The 25,006-nt window shown below is 43.4% G+C and overlaps 1 protein-coding gene across 2 annotated transcripts; it reads right to left on the minus strand.

Annotated features, from left to right (window-relative positions):
* Positions 1 to 1,379: 1,379 nt before the first annotated feature.
* Positions 1,380 to 24,574, minus strand: zfyve9a (zinc finger, FYVE domain containing 9a). 2 transcript variants are annotated; one of them, XM_068701814.1, is made up of 19 exons: positions 24,387 to 24,574; positions 18,332 to 18,435; positions 17,290 to 17,397; positions 14,721 to 16,207; positions 12,947 to 13,046; positions 12,141 to 12,317; positions 11,806 to 11,969; positions 10,416 to 10,524; positions 9,906 to 10,028; positions 9,466 to 9,621; positions 8,183 to 8,407; positions 6,923 to 7,005; positions 6,679 to 6,783; positions 5,430 to 5,580; positions 5,186 to 5,266; positions 4,271 to 4,433; positions 3,049 to 3,154; positions 2,659 to 2,835; positions 1,380 to 2,428 (listed from the first exon to the last, which is right to left on the minus strand). In XM_068701814.1, the coding sequence occupies exons 3-19, from the start codon at positions 17,357 to 17,359 to the stop codon at positions 2,267 to 2,269; spliced, it is 3,639 nt and encodes a 1,212-aa protein (XP_068557915.1). In that variant the 5' UTR covers positions 17,360 to 17,397; positions 18,332 to 18,435; positions 24,387 to 24,574; the 3' UTR covers positions 1,380 to 2,266. The 2 variants fall into 2 exon arrangements, with proteins under 2 accessions (XP_068557915.1, XP_068557914.1); XM_068701813.1 differs by having other exon boundaries at positions 10,395 to 10,524.
* Between the last annotated feature and the right edge of the window lie 432 nt (positions 24,575 to 25,006).

A 25,006-nucleotide genomic window follows, 5' to 3' on the forward strand; every position in this document is an offset into this window, starting at 1 on the left:
TTAAAATGCTTCAACTAACCTCTGGTACTGTAGTGACAGCACTGTCTTTGTGTGCAGCCCCTTCTGGTTTTACATTAGCATGATTAAAGATGGAGAAATTGCCACAATGCAGAATGATTATTGTACAGAGTGTTTTTGACATGATGCGGTGGTTTTTGGTGATTAGTCTAGCCAGAACCAAAAACACACTTTTACAGATTTGAACAGTAACAGGAGGAATACATTCTTATCATTTTCTTCCAGGTCCATGTTGTTGAAGGAGAGCACAGTCCGGAGGAGACAGATGCACTAAAACAGTTGAGGCCTTTTTTTTTCGGATCTACAGGGTTCCTCTAAGCAGGTCTGAACAGTCTGGAGCAGGATGTTCATGAGTTCAGGGCTTTTGGAGGGACGATAAAGTTGCAGGAAATGTGAGATGAAATACATTCAGCTTCAGGTCGATCAAACTCTGGTTTCTGCAGGAACCCCGGATCTTTACAAACACTGAACTTTTCTGCCGTTGGGGGGGAAAAAAAAAAAAACGAAACAAACATGAGTCTTCCAGGACACGGCAGCAACCCCGACGCTCGCTCTCACTCTCCTGTTGATGGCTTAGAATCCAGTGCACTGCTTCTGCAATTTAATACAGTTCTTATACATATCTATCTATATATATATATATATATATATATATATATATATATATATATCTATATATATATATATATATATATATATATATATATATATATATATATATATATATCTTTACATCTTCTACAGTTATCCTCTTTAATATAACTGGAGTGGCTTTTCCAACACGAGTCGATTGATTTAAAAACTGATTTCCCTCTTCAGCTTTATGTACAGATCAAGTTTATCAATAAAGCATTGGAACCTTTTTTTTTTTTTTTTTTTTTTAAGTCTACTGCGGGACAAAAAGGCTTTTTGTAATATTTCACAGAGCGTCAGTTCATGACGGTCACGTCAGTAATACTGTCTTTATATCTGGGGTCTATGGAGGCTACAGATGCAGAGTTAGAATGGAGGAGGAGTTACTACGCCTACAAAAATATGTACAGCAGGTTAATGGATTCATCCATGAACTAAAGCATCTGGTGATTGATGAGTAAAGCTAAATGTTCTTTTTTTTTTCGCTTGATGAATCGCTGCTGCAGGCACTGAGCACCATGGTGCAAAAAAAAAAAAAACACAACAAAAAAACCCTACATCACCACACAGTCCATCTCCCCATCGGATGATTTGATTGGACGATTTCCCTTTTAATGTCACTTCAGAGAAACAGTCCAGACTTCTCAGCGGTGAATACGAGTCTCTCTCGTTTAAGAGCATCCGTGCTACACAGAGGTCAGAGAGCTCGGCGCTTCAGGACCCCCCCCCCCCCCCCCCGACTGCCACAGTTACATTGGAGTAACGGGTGAGCTACATACAACACCTATGAAAAGTATTCATTCTCCCTGGAAGTTTTATCGTTTTACTACATTGAATCAAAGCAGAAGTGGCTTTTCTTGACACTGAATTAACGATTCGCCTCCACCGTTGACAGTTCCATCCGTTGGACGAAGCCGTTTAGTTCTTGACTATCTTACTGTACTCCTTTTCCCTGCATTTTAAAACTAAAAAAAACAAAAAAACAGCTGATCGGGAAACCAAGTGAAACTACTAAGTTCAGTCAGAAGGTCAATTTTCTGGAACATTTCAGCATTTAGTAAGAGTGTAATAATACAAAAAAAACAAAAAACTTTCAGCAGAATAAAATCTCTGTGCGCTGACACAAGAGGTTACTGCGGTGTGAAATTATTTAGATGTGCGATTTATATTCCTAATTCCTTTGACTTTGTAGAGACACTCTTTCCACATCTAACCTACTTTGATTCAATGATGCACTGACGGTAAAACATGAAATACTTTCCAGGAGGTTGTTTCTTTTTATAGGCACTGTAACGCCACAACAGTGTGATGTCGCTGGTGTTCAATTCCTGCTCGGAGCACCTCAAGTGAACACCAGAAGTACCTGTCAGGCGAGGTTCAGGTACACAGGACACACAGATGGTCCTGCTCGGAGCTCCCTCAGGCCCCAGGCGGCCTCTGGAGCAGAGCAGAGCAGCGGTTGGATGCATAGGTTTGACTTGAGGAACGCTACGCCCCTCCCCCCCGGCATGCCAATGGTTTTTGTTTTTTTTCCCAGGCTTGAAGTGCAAACGGTTGAAGGGAGACGACGTCATAAAGTAAACAGTGTTTTTGGAGGTGAAGCTCCGAAAGACTCCTAGGAGATGATCTCCAGGATGTAGAAGACCAGCTCTATGACCACTGGGCCCTCGCTCAGCTGACACGCCCCGCTGTGGATGACGGGGATCAGAGCGCTGTCCAGGTCGCTCAGGTACTGAGGCAGGAGAGGCTGGCCGTTACTTCCTGCCAGGTAACCCACCTGTGACAATGAGGACGCAAAGAACAGCGCATTTCAGAAGGCTGTTAAGAGCTACGGTCTTTCTAGATTGTGTGCTGGCTTGATTATCAGAATTGAAATAGTTTCATTTTGTGCCGATCGACTAATCAATGTACAAATTGCTTTAGCAGCAAAGATTGCTGCTCTTGGATATTTGTTTCCTTACAGTCTGAATGAACGAGACGATAGCGCCTGTATAACATCTGTCCCACCTGGTCAGAGTCCAGTGTGACCCTCAGTCCCAGTTTGGCCATGCCGTCCTCCTTCAGCAGCTTCAGGTGCGGACACAGCGCCATGCAGAAAGCTCTCGCAACGTTCTCCGTCAGCCGGCTGTGGTCGGCTGGGTCGCTCATGACGTTGGGTTGATCTTCACTCTGGAGGAAAAACACCTGAGAAAAAACCCCCCAACATCACACTTTACTTTAAACCTGAATTGTTGTGAACAGTTATACTGTTGGTCCCAGTTAAAAGAGATGAAACCTGCACCTTCACGGTGCTACATTTTTACAACATCAATTATTTTGCCCTGTGAGACCTGCGTGGTGGCTTCATTGTCTTACTGACACTCAGTGAAATGATGGGAGTGAGTGTAAACCGTGTACCTCTGTCCAGCGGATGACTTTGCCGTTGGCTTTGAACTCCGAGCCGTGGAAGATCTTGACACTGATGATCGACTCCATAGACTTCCCATCAATGGGACTAATGACGCTAAATAACCAGAACACACAAAACAACAGTGTTTAAGCATATGACATAGTATAGTATGTCAACATTTTTTTTTTAAATTATCATAGTATAGTAAGTTAGACAGACAACCTAATGACTCTGGCCAAGACTGTCGCCGGCACGAAGGCATAACTATAAATAGTAGGCGGAATATTTCCATCTTGCGCCTTTTCACATATTCTATGGCAATGCCAGAATTTATAGAGCAAGAGACAGTCCAGCAGAGAGCTGTAATGCAACACTGATGGATGCCAACCGGCAAACGGCTTAAAACCCAAGAGAAGAAGAACGGGATGGGCCATGGCCAGATGTGCGCGATGGAACACATCTCTTCCCCACTTTCTGGAACAAAAGCATTGATGTGAATGCTAAACTGTAAACAAGTCATGGACTCAAATACATCATCATCATCATCATCATCATCAGAAGAGTCTTGTGATTGGTTCACTCGCTTCAGGTTAAAGTGTCTTTCATCAGATGGACAAAACCAACCAGCTCGTCCCGTTTCATTCACAACACTGAACACATCATTCCCAGATGTGTTGTTCTTGCGGTGGGAAATTGGCGGAACAGATTCCTGATCTGGTGAACTACAGGTTAAAACAGCTGCTGTGCAGATAATGTTCTCCCAATGAGGAGATAAAGTATCTGCTGAAAGGCCTCAATTATATCTAATAGTGAAAAGTCACATTTAATTGGCAGATTTTATCAAGACTGCTGTAAAATTGATTGCGTCTCAAAGCCACGTCAAACCACATCATTCCACCTGGCTGAGATCCTCCTCCAGAGGGCTTCCCCGAGCATGCATAATGAGATTTTATAGCAAAGTAGTAAAAGCAGCGGTTGGGAGGCTATCAGTTCAATTGTCCGTGACATAAAAGCATCTCTTTCATCTCCCTCTCCTCGTCTGTTCACCAGGTCTAATCTGTTCCAGTCGCACAATCAGAATCAGGTTGATTGCGAGGTGCGAAAGTGAGAGTCGGCCGCTTTGTTTACACAAGTACGCATGATCGGCCAACAGCTTTTACTTCAACAACATAAACGAAACAAGACAAAATGGAGGAGGTCTCCACCATTTGAGGCGCCATCTTTTCTTACCCCTTGTTGAAGTCGTGGTCGTCCTCCGTCCACTGGATGTGGACGAGCTCCTGGTTCTCCTCCTGGTCAGCTTTACCGCACGTGACGCTGAAGTCCTTCATGTCCCTCAGGGCTTGCCGTAGAGAGTCCATGGTCTCCGCCGTGATCTGGATCATCACACCGTCTAAGGGTGGCGAAAAGACAAGATGTAGTGTTGATTAGTGCAGAAACGGATAGAATATTCAGTAAGCCGACTGACAGAACATTACTCAACAATTTTGATAAAAAAGCGTTATATAAAATAAAAAGGGGAAACCAGCGCTGCACATGTTTCCCCCTTTTTTTAAAAGTCCATCGTTGGCGAGACCAAAAACTTGATGGAAGCATATGACTGGAGAACCCTTTAAGTCATCTTTCATTCACATTCACTGGTTTCAGCTTTTCAACGTGAGGATTTGCTGTAAATCGAGTATTTTTGAGTTTTTGTACTGTATCCTTGAGCTTCAGGAAACTGTGAGGGGCTTAAATCATTATCATAAATAATTGTATGGACAACACAAATTTGAAAAATAACCAGGAGGATAACTGATAATCAAATAACTGTTAGTTGTAGCTAGCAGTGGGGAATATGGATACAATCCTCTATCACAGTACATGTCATTTAGAATAATGTATGTATATTTATTGGGAGTATTCCAGTGTATTAAATATCTGACAAATAAATTTGCTCCTGCACATTGATGCAAAATCTTTGACAGTTTGTAAGTTTATTTCTTCATATCTTCAACTCCTTATTTGCAGCACTAATCATGAATTTGTGGCAACATGGGCCTTGTTCTTTGTGTGAATCGAGACCTTTGTGAGGAAGCTTCATACAAATATTCTAATAAATTCCAGCATTTTTAGAGCCAAGATGTCGTCCGTCACATTTCTCACCTTCCACAATGCTGGTTTTGGCCAAGAAGCCCGACGAAGCTTTCAAAGCACCACTGAATACAAAGAAGCAGGCTCCAGTGACTGTGGGAAAAATAATCACAACTTAAGATCAACAACTAATCGCAATCAGACAGGACCGGAGATAGAACAGCAGACACTAAGATCAGACAATAAGATGGATGAAAACCAGACTGGCTGAGAGATAGAAGGAAGCGTGATGAAATACGCTTTTCTGTGTCAGCACCTTTGCGAGGCTGGTGATGGATGCTGATGGCCTGCGTCTGGTAGTTCCCGTCGTCGTTCTGGACACACACCAGGTGGGAGTCGGCCCGGTCGTTGAAACACGCCCCCATGGCCAGCACGTGTTCGTTGGACTTGTTCATCGCCTTCATCAGCTGCAAGGACAAACAATATCCATGTCTAATTAAGATGCCCTTTGGGAGTGTGAGCCGAAGAAAATGTGCTTATTACGAGCTGCCTGGTTAAGCCTTATTGCAGCGGGCTTGTGGGTAAAGTCATCGAGTTAAATGGGCGTAGAGATGACAGGTTGACATTGACATGGGGGGGGGGGGGGGGGGGGGTATCAATAGCTGAAAGATCCCACAATAATTCTGCTAAATCCCCTGCCTCTGCGTCTCTCTAAAGCCGTCCTTTGCAAATCAGAAATAAAACGGAAAATCTGGAGGGCTTTAACCACTTGCTGTGCTAAAGGCTCGCCTGCAAGCTGTTGAGAAACGGTCCCCACTTCACATTATTGGGTTCCCATCTGTTACTGCGTCAGCAGCCAAACGCAACAACCAGCACCGCTCTCTCCATCTTTCTTTTCTCAGCCAAATGGTGCTTTGTGCGTATCACTTCTTCTGGGCGAACATTCATTCACACCTTGGAGGCAGTGGCATTCTAACACGTCGACAGCCCACGCCTAATGTTCAGCTGCAGGGACCCTGGAGAGTGTGTCACACATCACCTACGCAGAAGGAACATGTGTGTGTGTGTGTGTGTGTGTGTGTGTGTGTGTGTGTGTGTGTGTGTGTGTGTGTGTGGATGATCAGGGAGCTTAATAGGAGCCTCCTCCACTGATGTCATTTGTGTGGTGGAGGGTTTCATTTTTGGTTCGAAAAATGATCTTTAAAAAAAAAAAAAAAAAAAAAAAAAAAAGCTCAAATGTGTAACATGAGACACACGGAGAGAAAGTAGAGCTGTTCCCTCCATATCTACAATACAAATGTTTGAAGTGGGAGGTTTGCAGTTTTAGGGGGGTTTGGCAACAAACAAGATTGACAGGTGTGAAAGCTGTCAATTCGTCATTACTCATAACAACATAAGGTTACGTGGCTAAATATTTGTTGGCTGCAGAGAGCAGTGGGCAATATGGGTACAAACTAAATTCATATCATGAATACAATTAGTAGATTGTATGCAAAGAACAACCAGATGTCCGTTTTACTGGTATGTGATGTCATCATAGTGGTAACCAGATGCAAGGCACTCACCTCATTGTAACGATTACTGGGGACCTTAATGCTCGTCTTCTTCACCTCCATGTCCACAACCAGACCTTTCACCACCGGTAGCGTGTACTGATAGTTACGGAAGTCCTGAGACAGGGACGGAGAAAAAAAAAGAAAAAAAGATGAGGACAGAAAAACGGTATTTTATTATTATATGTCTGTGAAGGACACAAATCAGAGCTCTTCAACCTTGAAAAGGAACAATAACAGAAACAAAGCAACTTACTGCGAGCAGATTCATGATGGTGTGACCGGTCTCTCCAAAGAGGGGCTTTCTGAAGCGAACACTGAACAGAGGACACGGATAAACTGCAAAACAAAACACAGAACTTTATTACTACTAACATCTTATCTTTGATTTCTAATGTCAAGGTCATTTAGTTCCTCAGCAACATGTCGGTTTGGAAATAATTTTAACATTTTAGGTTGAGCCTTGGTTAGAAAAAGTAACAGAAATGTGCTCACAGAAAGGGACGTTTTGATTATATATTAGTTATATTTATTTATTTTATTAACTGCGCAACTTGTGTTTTTTACCCTGTTCACTTATAAATGCAAATTAACTAAACGAAAGAGACGCGCACGCACACACACACACACACACACACACACACACACACACACACACACACACACACACACACACACACACACACACACACACACACACACACAACTGTGCCTGCAGTTAGGAGGAACATTCCTAATCCACAAGTGAAAAATATGGCTGCTTTTTTTCCCTCCAGCAACCAAAGCTCCTTAGATTACTATTTTTAGCCTTATCTCAGCAAAACAGCTGGAAATAAGATCTCTCCATCTCATTAGCAATAAAAAACAATCTCGACCTCAATCTGCAGTTCAGCGGGGATCCGTGCGCCGACGAGCAACCTGAACGCCTGCTGGTCACTGCTTAAGGTAAGAGGTGCCGGCGTAGAGAGCTACACTGGTTGTGTGGTGGATTAATTTCATGGTGATGGTAGCATTTTGTGTTTAAGAGCCTCAGCTGTATGTGGCTTTGTTAATGTATTCCATCCAAGCTCGCTGGAAGCAGGCAAGAGGCTTAGCAGAGCCAGGCGGCGCTCCGTGCTAGCAGGTCTGGCTGTGAGGAAAGGGGATTTGGTGGAGATAAAACCCCTCACAAGACTTCCTGGTCCATGTGGAAAGCTGTGAGAAATGTATAAGAGCAGGCCGGCTCGACGTCTACAGGCTTCATCTGACAATTGACATACTAAGCTCTCTAGATCAAGCTGGATCTTAATATTTTACCATAAGAACCCATCAAAACGTTAGAAGACACTCTCACGTAGAGCAATACATGATTACCCACATCAGAAATGTGACATCACATCCTTTTTTTGGACGCCATTTGGGGAGATATTGTTGAGCTGGAGACTGACGTGACCATGCTGCTCAGAAAAAATGGAAATATGAACATCTACATCACTATTGCTATACAGTGTGAGCCCTAGAGGGCCTCTGCACTCACATCGGTACTCTGCGCCCAGCCGCAGCATGAGGCGGATGGGGAAGACCTTGGCCCAGGGCGTCTCCCACTTCTGTATCAGGATGCCGAAGAGGTACGGTGGGTTGGGCAGCAGCAGGTCCTGCAGCGACTGGAAGGAGGGGCTGATGTAGAGGAAACCACCGTGCTCCTTACTGCCCAGGAAGCTCTGCGTGAAGAATGAGTGACTCAGGTGGCTCAGCACGTTGCCTTTAGGAGACGAGGAAGAAGGGGAGAGAGGTTAGTGATAAAGGAGATGCGAGGAGGAGGGGTTGGTGAAATGTAAAGGGGGGGAGGCAGAGCTGGGAAGTGGAGGGGAGAAAAAATAAAATAAAAAATAGTGATATATAGGAGTTTGGGGAGGAAAAGTGTAAAACGCAGGGAAGGACATGAGATAGAAATTATGAAAATTAACACAAATGAGAAACACAGGAGGAAAAAAAGGAGGCAAATATAAAAGGCAGTGGCTCTCAGTGTTTACCTGGGAATACTGTGTGGATTAATACTCTTGCTTAGTCTGATTCCAGTTCTACATCAATGAATAAAAAGGTGTCTTGCCTGCTTGCCCTACAGCCTCATTATACCAGAAGGCCTTCATGTTACTAATTATCTGCAGGAGGAATCGCTTGCTTTAGGTGCCACATAACACAATAGTGTCATGACAAAGCTCAGTGGCTGGGACTTGCTAAAGCCAGCGATTCTTCCCGAGACCTGACAGACTGCGAGTTAAATCAGAAATGACTCACACAATGTGGCTCCCTTCCTCCAGCCTGAAACTGCCCCAGTGTGAATATGAAAAAAGGAAAAACAGCCCGAGGGGAGCGAGCCATCAAAGTCACCCGATATTAGCCGATTTTGCTCCGCAGCATACGGAGCTAAAAACGCACGATAAGCGTTGGTGTGGTGTCAAGCCCGGAGGGAGGCGACCTGACAGCAGGATGCTAATGTCTGCACCATTTTTCATGAGAAAAGGCAGAGACTCAATTCAGCAGCAATGGACAGTAACCTCGTTTCCAAATAGAGGATGACAAGACGCACTTGTCTCTACGGAACAAAAAAAAAAAAAAAAAAAAAGTAGAGCAGGAGCATTTTCCCCTTACATTATTCTACATTACTTTAGGGTTAGCTCTTTTTACACTGGGCAACACCTGAGAGGTAGACTCACCTGTTGACAGAACTACTAATATGAGCTGCTATATGGCACGTGCGGTGGAGGTGGACCAATTTCACAGTGTGCCTCCCGGCGGAGCTGTTGGTTGTGTTCTTACCGCTGAGGGCCTCCTGGTAGAGTTGAACAAAGTGGGTGAAGACATCTTTCGGGATGGTCTTCTCGTCAGGCAGACACTGGAGCAGAATGACCACCTCTGCCTGGCCGACGGCATGCATGCCCTTAGTCGTCACGTACCAACACTTCCTGTTTACATCTGTGGGTCGAAAAAACAGAAGACTAGTCTGTCACATAAGAATTATCCTGCTTGAACAAAGAGCGTAACATTGCATCAATAAAAACTGAGAAAGATCCCAATTTAAAAGTGAGAAAACTCATGTCCAGTCTGTCTTTAAAGAAGTGTTCTTCCCTCAGACAAAAGCTTAATAAGGCAAAAATTTAAATGTATTCAGTAAAATATTTATTTTCACTTTTCCTTAGATCATCATGAATTTGACACACTGCCCCTTACGTTTTGACCTGCATTATTAAAATACTCACAGTTGACTAGCTTGACCATGGCGAGCAGGTTAGCGTTGAGCACGAAGACCAGGGGGTCCGGACTTCCCTCCTCCAGCTGCTGCATGAGGACGATCTCAGACGGCCTCTCCTCCACTGCATAGTCTGCCGGTGGGGTGGAGCACAAGAAGGAGAGGAGGGAGGAGCCGAGGTAAAAGTTAGATAAACCGACAGGAAGAACTCGAGGATGAGAGCAGAGCGGAGATGTCGGAGTGAGGATGATAAAAGGAGTCCCGTGTGAGGTAAGAGAAGGACATGATGATCAGACCTAGATGGCGGAGACCGCCCATATTATAACATCACTGCATTCCCATGAACAGCCCCCCCCCCCCCCCCACCCACTGTTGGCAATGAGTGGTGGAAACATGAGCCGTGATACAGAGCACATGTAAAACACACTTAACAAGCACAAACACAGCAGCTGACAGAGCGATGAGGAGGCAGCAGAATGGTGAGGATGAGGGCAAGCACCTGTGATGTGGCCTCCCGTACCTCCTTTGACTCCGGTGGAGATGAGGATGGGAGGGAGCCCGTCCTCCGGGATCAGACTGACGGAGCTGCCCACGGGGCTGCCCACCGGGGCAACAGGGGTATGGGCTGCCTGGGGGGGTGGAGGGTGAGATGTAGGTCATAACATACAGTGAGAGGGTTTTCATGGCTGTGAAATAAATGTAGGTGCCATATCTCTTATGGTTAAAATACAATTAAGTTCATATTCTTTTAAAAGTTGGGACACTTTTGAGACAAAAAAAAAAAAAAAAAAAGTCAAGATTAATACAGCAGAGGCCAAATTCATCCTGACTTTTAGTTCCTAGAACAAGTGAAACTCACTTAAGAAAAAGTTGAATACAAATTTATAGTATTTTTAGTTCTCTTTCATACTTCAAGAAACCGGTTTGTGATGCAAGTCACTTTTCTCAGATTTGATGAAGCCACAAAACTTGTTTTTTTTAGCATATTCTGTATGTTCTCTTCGGCACAGATGTCAAGCAAACTTCGAACTTGTGCAAAAGTCCAAATCAGTCCTCTCCCACCCATGTTAGCCTGTTGTTGACCTGTGTCTAGCTCAACAAATACCAGGCAGTCTGTGTTTTGGATCACTTCCTGCAACTGGGTTAGATTATGATCTCACTGTGTTCACTGTTTTGGTCCGTATCAAAGCATGATTACTGCGTTCACAACTTCCCCAAAGAACTGCACCAGAGTTAGAGTAAAACAGACTACATTTTGGCTTGTGAAAACTCCCTAAGTCCCTTTTGTTTGGTACATTATAAGCTGCTAAACCATGAAGACTGTTTAAAAAGCACAGTAGGAGCCCCTGTGTATCAATGATTCCCCACTATGCCACTACTAGTGAACTATAGAAGTCACTTCACCGTGAGTGAAACCTTTGGCAGTAAAATCAAATCCATGCGTTACTGAGTTCATGCCGGTATGACTTTCATGGCATCATGTGAAAGTCTGATTTTATACCCAAGTTCTGCTCGCATTGCATCATCCGGCCATCGGAGATGAAGCCATTTAAAAGCTTCAACAATGATTCTGTTCAAAAGGCCATGAATCATCCTGAGTGGTGGCATTCAAGTCCAATGAGTGTACAAACAGCACGGCCACTGAAACCTCTAGATTCAGCTTGCTGCTCTGTTATTTGTTGTGAGACAAACGTGGACGCATTTCCTTTAAGCGTTTCAGTCTACTGGGTTTTCTAATTCTGATTAAGCAAACAAGGAATGTTTCCTTTAAACTCACTGCGACTCAGCCAGCAAACCACCAAGAATCCCACAGAAAGAGTTCTTTGTGGCTTCAGAGTAGCTAATATGACCGTAACAAGCTCTCCTAATAGCATTAGCTGTGGGTGAATGTTCTTTCGTGCCGAGCCTACCTCTGAGGATTCAGAAGTGGAGGATTTGTTTGAATACGTGGAGATAGCCAGCGACTGTGAGGGGGCTGAGCTGGAGGTTGGGGGTTTGGGGGACTCTGCTGTGTCTCCGTTGGGTAGCACCCCATCAGCAAACCACACCCTCCTCTGCTCCCGTGTCAGGGTCCCTAAAAAAAAAAAAAAAAAAAAAAAAAAAAGGTGAGAAAACCACAGTGAAACACCATAAAAGGTTATGTAAATGAAAACTGTATGCAAGCAAAAGCGAGGACAGAATGACACTGTAAAAAGGTGAAAAATAAAATCGCTACGAGCATTGTGATTGTCGGCAAAGGTTGTACCCTCGTTGCCAGTTTGTTTCAGGACTCCCACAGGCACCATGACGGTGGGAGGAGGGGAGCTGAGCACCCCAGAGGCCTGGGCCTGCTGCAGGGGGGGGATGGTGGAGCAGTACTCCGCTGGGTTGTTTGGGTTCGGACTCTGGTTGCTTCCAGTGGCCGGCGTCTCCCACGGTTGAGCTGACAGACAGAAAACACTGTTATCTGTTAAGACAATGACCTCTTTCTTCAGCAGACAATTGGAGTTTTCATGGTATGACAAGCACAGGTGTGTCTAACTTCATTAACGAGGGCTTTGTTCTAATACGTTGCCCAGTAAGCCACTCAAGCCAATTAATGTTATGAATTACACCTGTGCCTTTTCGTGTTATTACACATGTCTACTGTGAAAAAGGACTATTTACACAGTAGCTTTGCCCCATTGCCATAATACATACAGTGTTACACTCCACATGTATGCTATAATCATAAAACTGCTGCACTTTCCTGTTGAAAATAATGTATTTCTGTCGAGAGAGAGCGCTGAACAACCAGTCATACTGGAGTTAAGCTTTACTGTAGTTCAGATGAATCTCAAGATGAACCTTTTCAGTATTGGTTTTAACTTAAAGAGCAAAAAAGTACCAATATGTCAATCATTATTTAAACCCTTTTCTACTTTCTCTCCATCACATTATGAATGATGTAAAGTCTTAATTTAAATTGAGCAGCAGATGACTTCAGTTACATTTATATATATATAATAAAATGTACATCAAAATGCAACATACAAGCTGGACAGAAGTAACTTTCTACTTGATGATTCTCACCACTGGTCAGAGCAGAATGACAGGTGACACAGACGCGAGCCTCCTTCCTGTCCATGTACACGAGCCGGCACTTCAGGCTGCAGCACGTCGCACAGAAAACCTTAAAAACACAAAGAAATAGATTTGTACCACATTCATACAATAGGGTGAGCACACTGTGAGAAATATATACAAATTATTTTTACTTAACTGGGAGAATAGATTTTTTTTTTTTTTTTTTAAAAAAGGTGAAGAAATGAAAATCAGCTTGGATGTACTGCGAGTGTGCTGCAAATGTACCATTTTATGGCTATTGATTTCCTGTACTCTGCCAGGGCTTCAATGAGCTGCAGCTGTGCACAGGGCACTTTTCATTTATTGCACCTCATTACACATCGTTATCCAGGCACATTCAGATGCTAACAGCACCATCATACACTGGTTTGTGGATCTACCAGTCTGGTGGTGGGTGCACAGAGGATCCCGCTGCGCCCGTTGTTTGCGGCCCCAGCGGTGGCGTCAGTATTACTGCAGTGCCAGCTCCTCCCTGCTCAAGTGTCAGAGAGTGCGTTTGTTTACCACCGAGGGAAATTAAGTGTCTGTCCGGAGATATTCCGGTGCAGCGTCAGCGACCGCATCTTCCCTTTAAGGCACTGTGCGGACCCCCCGCTGCATGCGTGGGAGGCCATAATCCTAGAGAGCTACCTGCACACCCACTGAGTTCATCTGCAAGGAAAAACCTAAAAAAAAAACAACCTGAAAAAAAAAAAAAAAAAAAGGAACTCCTCTATCAAAGTACGTCATTTGATTTACCTCCTTACCAAAGCTCTTAAATATACCCATCATGCATTTTAAAGGTTGAAATTAATTTCTCGTGTTTTTCTCCTTGGATGCATGATTTGTCTTTTGTTAAGAAGCACTTATTTATCCTGGTTGGTTTGCAGTTGTGTTATTTTATTTATGTACAGTTTATTTTAAGATTTACTGCAAAATGATGACTGCTTGAATGTCAAACATTACAGGTTCGATGATTCCAGATAAGTGTGTATAATATATTAGACAATTGATTAATAACTGGAGTCAATCCAGAGAAAATGAATCAGTAAACCCTTTACTTCTCAGTTCATTTGCGATAGTCAAGCTTTGTTTTTTTGTCACATTAAACTAAATACGTTGGTCGGACAAAACAAGGGAGTGGAAGACCTCATCTTTTACTTTTTATTTTACTGGCATTTTATAGACCAAACTGATGGAGAAAATAGTATGAAGATTAATGGATATTTAAGTTAACCATTAGTTGCAGCCCCATTGTGTCCATGTCAACATGTTTTTGACAAAGATCCTAAAAGGCTACTCACTCGTCAAAAGAAACCCAGGATGAAGGCATCAGCTAAAACCCTATAATAGAAATGGACCTTAATCTTAATACAATAAATATATCACGGATGCACTGCATTCTGGTCCATTAACTTGTACAGACTACTGTGAGGTTAGGAAATGTATACATTCCTTTGTCTGATGGATTGCTGGACGACGGTTTAAAATGTGCAAAATGGAGTCTGCGTTATTCTGAGGGATCCTTTCATCTGATGCTTTAGATATAAGATCATTTGTGTAAGTGTAGCTGCTCGAAAGTGTCAGCACATTGGTCATTTATGGGTTGTGGATTTATAATTCCATAATAATTAGACAAACAACAGAATTAGCCTAGAAATGCCCAGTTGCTGTAAACATTGTTATAAGTGTGCCACAGAGTTATATTCTAGATGTTCAAATAAAAGCACTCCACACTGACCTTTCCGCAGGCCCTGCAGTGGTGCCTCCTCTTGGTGAAGGTGAACTTGACGTCACATTTCATACAGACGGGAGCCTGGGAGTCAGGCACCCACACAGGAGCCACCTCCCCCACGGAGCTGATGGGCCTCCTGCTCAGAGTGCCCTGTTGGCCTGCTTGGAGATCATTGTCTGGGCTCTCAGAGGGCTTCGGGGGAGGAGAGTGGACAACGCCGTCGCCGTTCATCCCGACTGCACTTTGATCAGTCCCGTTGGGCGTGGCTTCGGAGGGCGTGCCTCTCCGACACTGGTTCTCCTGGTTCTTGTTCCTGCTGATGGCGGACGGGCAGAGCTGATTTTGGACCTGGCCCGACAGCGGCTGTGGGATCTGGAGCTTGAGGCTGACCGGCTGCTTTGGTCGTGCCCCTCCGTACGGAACACTGACCGGCTGCAGACGGTTGTTGTGGAGTTTTGGCTGGACGCCACCGGACCCCACTGCTCCTCCATCGCTGCTCTCTTGCTTGCTTTCCTCCATTTCTTTCTCCTCAGTGACAGAGTCCTCTTTCGAAGGGACGGGAGAGGGAGAAAAACCCTCTTCTTCTTCCTCCTCTTCTGTCTCCTTAAGTTTGGAATGGTTACTGCCCTCTTGCTCCAAACCATTGGGAAGGCTTGATATTTGGAGGAGTTGTTCCATCTGTCCCTCTGGACCACATCTCCTCTCTATCTCCTCCACTCCGACCCAGTCAGGAGGCGATAAACCATTCACCTCCACCTCACAACCAACCTGAACATCTCTCCCTCTAATCAAGAGGCTTTCTACCTGCTCCTCTTTTAAGTGTACAGTTTGTTTTTCTCTACAATTGTCCTGTAAAACAGCAGCGCTGGCCCCCTCTGTGACATCTTCTCCATTTGGTGTCGTTGGTTGCACATGTGGATGAATTTTCAGAGACAGAGTTTCATCTTCGTGTCCTAATGCCACCTCAAAGGTAAAGTGAGTGTGATTGACAGTGGAGGCTCCTCCTCCTCCTCCTCCTCCTCCTCCTCCTCCTCCTGCTGCTGCTGCTGCTGCTGCTGCTGCTGCTGCTGCTGCGGCCGCTCTCTCCTCCTGGTCAGAAGCACCAGGCGGTTTGTCTGGAGGAGAACTCGTCTCCTTGCTGAGCCCATCCAGTTGTGGGCTTGCCGGGCAGCCATTCTCCACAGCAGTAGTGGCCGTCACAGGGGGCGGCGAGAGGTCGTCCGTGCCCACCAGTTTGCCGATGTTGGGCTGGAGCAGGGGCGGGCTGTGGACGTCTGCCGGCCTCTCCTCCACCCAGGACGGAGGCTCGGGACCGGGGTGTCTTTTAGGGTCGCCCCCCGACAAAGAGTCTGGGAGAGTTTTGAACGGCAGCGGACTTTCCTGCGGGCTGAGGTCTGCGTGGGCCAGGGCCGGGTTCAGAGAGAGCAGGTGGGCTGGTGGGGCCAGGATCTGGGACCACTTTGCATCCGAGAGAATGGGGTTGTCCGTCTCATCTGGCCGAGAAAGAAGAGAGCAAAACAGACCATTATTTACATCTGGTGTTGCCTTATTTGACATCACCTTAGTCTTAGTCAAGACAGCCTCAAATTAAGTGCTAAAGAGAACTAATACAAAAAGATACACACTCCCAGGTGATCGAAAAAGCTAAAAATGGAAGGAAGAAACCAGGGGACACATTAAGAAATGAGGTTGGCATGGAATAGGGAATTAGTGTGTGTGTGTGTGGATGAACTTGGAAATTCTGAAAGTGGGCCAAACGACTCTTTCACCCCTGGGAGCCATCAGTCACGCCGACACATGAATGCTGTGTAATACAAGCGGAAATGCTTCCAATATATATTAAAAAAAGGACCTTCTCACACAGCGATGTCAGCTACTGTATAGCGCTCTCCTCCCGCCACTGGAATTTATGCTAAGCTGTTCTAGTATGTGCCGAACCAGGTTCATTCACTCACACAGAGTTAATCTGCCAAGCTGGATCTCTGGCAGAGGACACACAGATAATCACTCACAGCCAAAACACACACTGAGCTCACAGTGCCATCAAAATATGCTGCGTGTGGAAGACTGGGATTTTTTTCTGGGGTCATCATCAGCCATAAATCCAGAAAAAGAAAAGCTGGGAGTCTGCCGATACACAGCTCAGTAATGTGTGTTTACTTTACAATAATCATAAATAAACTCTGTGAAAGCACTTTTTTCAAAAAGGCCCCAACACAATTTCTTTACGTATTGTGAGCATAAGTGTGAAGAAAGAAAAAAAGAGGCTATTGTCTTGCACCAATTACACAGTTTCACACAAGCCCAAGGGAAATTGATAATCCAATTAGTCCTATTCCCTCTCTGCACACCCTCAATCACCAACTGTAGATGTTACTCACACTCATTGGATGGCGGCCGATTGTCAGACACCGTGATGAATTACTCGTGGGTTACATAACCTGACCACAACTTCTGCGATAATTCCATCCCACAGATGCACCTCGTCCCATTTGTCATTTCTCAAGCACAGTGACTCATTGTTTGTCTCCGTCTCGTCTCCACATCAATTTAAAAAAAAGGAGATTTGTCTCACCTTCGTTCTGCTCAAACTCGTCCAGCACCTTATCCAGGTTAAAGGCCTCGGCCTGGAAGTAATTCTCCATGGGTCAGGAAGCTCCACCCTGCCGACGGCCGTGTGAACCTAGTCACACAGAGAGTGTGTCATTAAAACCTAGTTCACTTTTCCACACTGTGGTGCAGATGCCTCCTACGGCCTGTATCATATCTCACTTTAATATGATTTAAGTGGAAACATCCCTTGTGACTCCTGTTCATTCTCACTTCTCATTTCCCTCCCACGCCACTCCTCTCTTTTGTGATCGCTCTGAGATAGATTGATTAGGAAGAATATGGAATAAATGATATGACCTGGAATATCGGGACACTGTGAAATGCAGGGTACAAACTAATCAAATGTTCACAATACTAAGGAAAGGGGGTTCTTTAGCCTTTTACTTATGCAAAATGCATGGCTCCATCCTTTATGAAAAGCAACAAATAAGCAATTAATCCACAGATTATTTTAGTCAATTGATCGCCTGGTCTATTAAATGTAAGACAATAGTGAAAAATGCTCATCACAGTTTCCTTAAAGTGACATCTTTGCATCTTTCTGCAAAAACCCCCCAAATAGATATAGTTTAAAAACAGAGAAACCAGAACATCTTTGCCAGAACCAGAGAATTTATAATCAGCTTTGCTTAAAAAAATGACAAATAAATCAAACCAAAATAGTTTCTGTTAAACCTTCTGTCAATCGACTGATCACTTTGGCTCTGTGCAACACACCCAACCAAATGATGGTGTAGGATTAAAAAGCCAAGGTTCAGCCACCTGTTCATAGTACTATGGTTACTTTGTGTTATTTAAATTTGGATGAAGAGAATGGTTAGGAAAGGAAAAAGGATATAATTTTGAAGATATTAAGATCCAGCTTACATAGTATGTATCTTAGTTTGAATGATAGAATTATGCTGAAACATAAATAGTCTATATTTTTGTTCCTTTACATTTCTGACACCGGGGAAAGTTCCTGTAAAAACATGAAATAATGCTCCCGTCTCCGTCAGACTCACCTGCACAGAGGTCCTCCCCAGCGGTCCCAGGTGTGTTTGTTTCTCAGCAGGTTTCCCTCTCAGTTCTCACTTCACCCAGTCTGGCAAGCGCCCAGCGCCCACACCTTAGACATGAAGGGAAACGGAGATCAGTGAAAGAGCTGCTACACCGGTGCGGCAAAGCACACTGCTAGTTACAATACAGAGCGACACAATGAGCGAGTATGGTGACGGCAATTCCTACAGTATATGAACTTATCTCATTGAAAAGTAAAGCCTGCTAAGTGTGAGTCAAACATGTTCATATTAAGCATCTGATTTTTATTGGGTAAAACCTGAAGTCCCAGGTTAGGCCTGGCAGTTTTGGGAAATAAAAATACCATGCTTCATTTGATCATACAGTACATCTAGCGTATTGTATGTACTGCACATTATCATACATAGTGAACCGTCACCCATCCACACTAGACAAGGCAATCAGACTCATGAATGTAAAACAGCTGAAGCCTGAATCATTTTACAGATAACCTGCCCAATCTGTCCTTGCTGATGAGAAGACCTTGGAAAGAGAGGGGGGTGTGTGTGTGTGTGTGTGTGTGTGTGTGTGTGTGTGTGTGTGTGTGTGTGTGTGTGTGTGTGTGTGTGTGTGTGTGTGTGTGTGTGTGTGTGTGTGTGTGTGAATGAGTCACAGCCCGGCCGAAGCTCAGGGTCATTCTCATAAGGACAAGAGCGACCAGGGATTACACTAGAGACCAGATATTCCGCAGAGCGAAGGCTTCGGAGAAAGGAGACGAGTCGACACATTTTCCGCTTTGTTTAAGGTGCACGCGTTGACATGACGTCAGCAGAAAACAGTGAAGGCACAGGACAGGAGGCTACGCGTGTGATGAGTACCGCGGATCAAACCATTTCTGCCACACTAGGGAACGAGGCTGAAGGAAACACTGTGATCAGAGCCAAATAAACCCCCCGAAAAAAACAAATTACACCGACCACAAAAAGGCTACTTTAAAATTAAGAATATTGACAAAATAAATCATCCATTAGTGAATGAAACAAAGCGGCAGTGCTTTAATTAGAGCACGTTACAAACCTTTAAGCAAGCTCAGTCCAGATGGAGTATGATGACTCAGATTAGGCAAAAATAATGACGTCACCGCTCAAATACAAACTGACATTTGAATAAATATTTCATATGACCACTTTGTTTTTTAAAATCTACTCTACTGCACAATACAGGGATTTCACCCAAATTCAATGAATGAGACCTTTCTATAAAATAGCCAGCACCTTAGACAGTTTACCACCAGAGAGCTCCAAAACAAATGACATTAACGATTTAGTTTATCAGGATCTACCTGATCTAGAGAAAATTCTGACCAGACTGTTGTCAGTTTCTGATACTCAGCACCTTTTACTTCAGCAGTGAAGTCTATACTGAATGAAAGACTTGTAAAATCGTCCCGCAATATAAGAGCCTGAAATGCTCCAGTGGACTGTGGGACAGTAAAACACACACACACACACACACACACACACACACACACACACACACACACACACACACACACACACACACACACACACACACACACACACACACACACACACACACACACACACACACACGCCTCCATGAGGACAGGAGCCTATCCCTGATTAAGATTTAATTACTCTACAGAGGCGGCATTGAATAATGCATCTTTAGTCAAAGTGCGTGAAGGAGTTGTATTTTTAGACATGTAAATTTGGGAAGATGCTTTAAAGGAGACATATGTGCATGAGAGAGCGCGTCAGTCAGAGAGTCTGTAGGACTAAAAAGGAAATCGGTCCTGCAGCTACATGATATTAATATAATGCTCCAACTCCTCAACTGATGACGAATCAAAAACTATTCCATGTGGTGTGGCCTCAAGTAAAGCAAGAATATCAAGCTCACCTGACGGTTATTCTGATTGAGCTGTAAACTATTCTAAAGACTAAACCAATGACAAACTAATGTCAATCACAGTGTAATAGAGCCCATAATAGTCTTAAAATGGCTTGTGAAGCTGCAGTAAAACGGTTTAATATGTTCAGCCTTGCTAGTGGCGTAGCTCTAGGGAGCTCTGACTTTTCATTGAGCGGTCAAAATATAAATGATCCAATGCAGCTATTCTTTGTGTTCATTGCTAATTAGCAAATAATCATGCTAACACACTTGACTAAGATAGCGAACGTATTCCGAGTACAGCCTCAAAGAGCCCTTAGGCTGTGGCCTCTTAGTCTGTACGACTTAAACCACTAATAATCAAAGCTGGAATAAGTTTTGCTTAAGTTGTTCAACCGAGCCTCATCATTTTCAAACTATCTCTTCCTACAAAGTTATAAAAATGCTTTCTTTAAGAGCATTTGACTCCACACCTAACATCTATTTTCATTAGCGATTAAGCATAAGCGATTACTTTGTCGATCGAGCAATTGTTTGTTCTTAGAGAGGTCACGAAATAGTACAAAAGAAATGTCAATCACGTGTTCCCAGAGTCCAAGGGGAAATCAAACTACTTGTTCTGTCCGACCAACAGTCAAAGAACTCAGAGATATTAGATTTAAAATGTTATAAAATAGAGAAACGTCCTCACACTACAGCAGCTGGATCCGGGGAATGTTTGATCAAAGTCTCTGCATCTACATCTTAATGTGTCAAAATAATGACAGTAAAACTCATATCAGAAAAAGGGCTTGACATGAATAAGGGTGTTTTGTAAAACGGTGTAACCGTAGAACACCCACAACGTTTTCTGACAACAGGACCGGGGTCTCTCCTCTATTTTTAAAACAAGCAAGCTGCAGTCGGTCCTCTTCCAGTACAGCAGCCTCCAGTGTGAGCCAGACATGCTAATAATGAAATGGCCCTAACGGACTACTAACACGATAAACCACGCCTGACTGGACATCCCGGCACGGCGGCCAAATGAAATAAGACAAGGGCATAAACAGCGAGAAAGCTCCGACAAACTAGAACGTTACGGCGGTTCATTAAGTCCTCGCTGTCGGAACAAGACTCAGGTTTCCTGCTGCCGTTTCCTGCGTTCACTTCCTCACACATCAGGTGGAATTCCATTACAAATAATCATTGACGTTTTGGTTATGTAATATAGATATATATATAGAAAGTTACTACATTTTGGATTTGGTTTATTTGAATAATACTTTCTTATTTTAGGTCGTTTCCTTTCAAAAACATTTTTTTTTGTGGTTTCCTGTTTCCTTTGATTGCCAATCGTTATCTTCGGAGATCCACTACCTGCAAGAGGATTGGTCAGTACATAAATAGAATATTTTCACAGCATACATTTTGATAGGTCACAGCAAGAAAACGATGGTGTAAAATCCTTAATAATAATAATAATAATAATAGCAAAACAGGATTTAAGTGCACCATTTATTGTTATGTCACATATACTAATCTGTCAACATCCTGGTAATTAGTATCATGGGCAAATGCATCTCGTCATAAGTGTATTTCTTGTGTGCTACAATAAGTGATGAGGAGGCTTTCTAAAGGATTCATCATGACAGGTGGTGCATTAACTCTTGATGAAGGGTGTGATGCGGCCCTGACGCGTAACCTCTGGAGGCCTACTGTTGACTAGAAGGCGTAGACTTTTTGCGGCATTATTGGAAGCACACGGTCATTTTTTATTTTTGCCAAGAATTGTTTCAATTATAAGTCTTAAAATCATGTAGCGGTTATATACTTATGCCCCCCCCCCAACTTCACAGAGTGGGGTTTTATGGAGAGAGGTAGAAATACATTATTTTTTTCTTTTGTTGTACACATCTGCTAGCAGCTAGATAAATTAATAGATTTACTATTTATTACAGGAATATTTCAGGCAAAAAGCAAAAAATATCCTCTGGTTTCAGCTTCTCAAATGTAAGGATATGGGACAGTACTACTGTCTACTACTATTACTACGTTCTGACATTTTATAGACTGTATGATGAAATGAATCAATAAAAAAAAAAAATTTGTGAGAGCCATACTTCTAAAACTGCTGTATGATTCACTGGAGGTTTGAACCCTCCTTTTTTTGTAAGTTCTCCTTGTAAAAGTGATAATCTCTGTAAATACTTCTACAAGAAAACAGACTTCTTCTCCTTTTCTTTTCTTTGGTACTGCAAACTTCCCAGGATACCAAGCTCACATCGTGATAAACATGTTTTTTTTAGATCCATACCCCACAGACGCCGTCTACTCGAGGTGAACACAGGAAACCTCAAATGATCACTTCCTCTCTTTAAGAATGGACTGACATCACTTTCTAACAACGTGATCACATGACTGAGTGACACATTATTATATAATGCTTAAAGCCCAGACTGGGAGTAGACTGGGAGTTGTCCTAACTCCTCCTGTAAGGTCATGTGTTATTCTATTCACCAAAGCACTGCTATAGATCTAAGAAATTACAGGAAAACACATTTTTTTAAAAAAACAACATGCCACAGGTTTGCACCCCATTCGAAAAGGTCACTCTCTCCTCAATAATTAAAAAAAAAAAAAAGTTTCTTTGACAAGACAGGTTGAAACAGCAACTCTGTTGAGATTTGAAGAAGGTAAAAATAAAGAGAGTAGCTGTCCTCCTGTTACAAAGAGCCGCTCTGCTTCACAGCAAGTGTCAAACGCTATTATCATCTTCTTCTTCTTCTCCCTTATGTTTTGATCTACATTTAAAAACCCACAAGAGGAGACCGGCTGTTGGGCTGCCATCAGGGAGAGCCTTGTAATACTTTGTGAAAGCGTACAGTAACCTACATCTAGGAGGTCTCTGCACAGGGAGCCTGTTGGATCAGTCTACTCAATCAACCCCCTGAGTTTGATCACTGATTGAGGGTGTAGTGAGATAATGATTTAAAAATATATATATATATTAAATGTCCTGTGTGTGTTTTACATCTAGCTTGGACGCCAAGAAAATGATGGATGTCGTCTTAGCCTTTCCAGATGCTTTAATATCATCCGATCTGGCTTTCTTTTCAGAGAAGACAAATTCATTTTTTTTAAATTCCTCACTGGTGATTACTATTCAAGGTGGCACTGGGGTGTGGGCCCATCTGGTCTTCATGAATCCACCTCCAGAACTCCACTAAAAAAAGGCCAATGACACAAAATGATGAGGTAGATGCAAAAAAAACAACAACCAACAAACCAACTCTCCAGAGCTAAGATAGATGACCAGTAGCTTCAATTATGCAGCCATAAAGTGGCACTGTGGCTGCTGCCTACAGGCCAAACACAGCCTCACGATGGGTGATATTACTCACAGGTAGGTAAACCCGTGGAGGGGGAACTACTTTGTGTTATAAAACGTGGAAGGTTATTTCTGAACAGCTATAAAATCACTGGTTTAGTTAATAACTTAAGAGTTAGTTGTATTAGCAGGGGCTGCTAGCTGAATTTAACGTCCACACCGAAAAGGCCACAAGTTAAGTTTCCAAAACAGTCATCACTAAGCCGATGAAACAAAATGGTAAAAAATAAATTTAGAGAGTAAATAACACCACTGTATGTATGGCAGCAGGATGTATCGAGGAGCTAGAAATGGCTCCAACGGTTCGGCGGGTAGTCGTGCGCAGAGTGACGGTTAGCGACGTGCTGCTCTGACGGACACTCACACCGCCGCTGACTCGGTGAGCTTTAGTGGCTAACGGCCACTTTTTAACGGCTATTTGAAAAGCAGTCCTCCTCCGGTTTGCGCGAGCGCATTCCTCACAGTCACTGTGAGTACGTTACCTTCCGCCGCACTGCTGGCGTTTATAGTGAACGTTTATTAGCTGCAGCTCGTTAAAGCCGCGTTAACGTGTTGTGTAATTGAACGTAAAATAGTGTTACCGTAATAACGCCACCTTTCTCGGTGCCCCTCACCGTTTCGTTACGCTAGCTAAACAGACCGTAAAAAAAAAAAAACATTCCGCACTGACTTGGGCTTAGTTCATATTAACACTTGCCGTTGGTTGCAATGGCGGGTTTGTAACATTAAGAGCCACAACAGACGTGTGAAATGTCATGAAAACAGATTCAGTTACTCACCGGATGAATCCTCATCTTTACGTACAGTCCCGCGGAGCCCCTCCGTCAGTATCCGTCATACTTAATCTCCTTTTGGAAGGCTATTTTGGAGTATCCCCGTGTGGAAGCTGCGCTGCCTTAACTCAAACGGCACAAGTCGGAAAGTACAGCCTGTAGTCTGCCGTAGTTGTTGCGACAACACTCGAGGATCCCTCCCACAAGGGTTAATATTGGGAAAAAAATAAGGAGAACCGACAAGACGACCAGATGGAGATGCACAGCTTCCGGTTATATATGTCAAAATAAAATTCCCACTCGTAAATGTGTGGCTACACTAAGTATTTAACAGTGTTGGAAGACGTATTCGGGTATTTTAAATAAGTAAAAGTAATACTACAATGTAAACTATGTTAAAATAAAAGCCCTAAAGTGCAAATACAATATACACACACACACACACACACACACACACACACACACACACACACACACACACACACACACACACACACACACGTAGCATAAAATTAAAGGATAGTATAGTAGTCATTGCAATCATTAAATCACCAGCATTTGAAGGCTTTATTTTGAATACATATCATCTAATCATCCCGATAAATAAAACTGGTTCTCCTGTCCTT

Source organism: Cebidichthys violaceus, unplaced genomic scaffold, assembly GCF_023349555.1.
Source record: "Cebidichthys violaceus isolate CVI_PGR_0920_01 unplaced genomic scaffold, fCebVio1.0.p SCAF_8, whole genome shotgun sequence".
In the NCBI taxonomy this organism is placed as follows: domain Eukaryota; kingdom Metazoa; phylum Chordata; class Actinopteri; order Perciformes; family Stichaeidae; genus Cebidichthys; species Cebidichthys violaceus.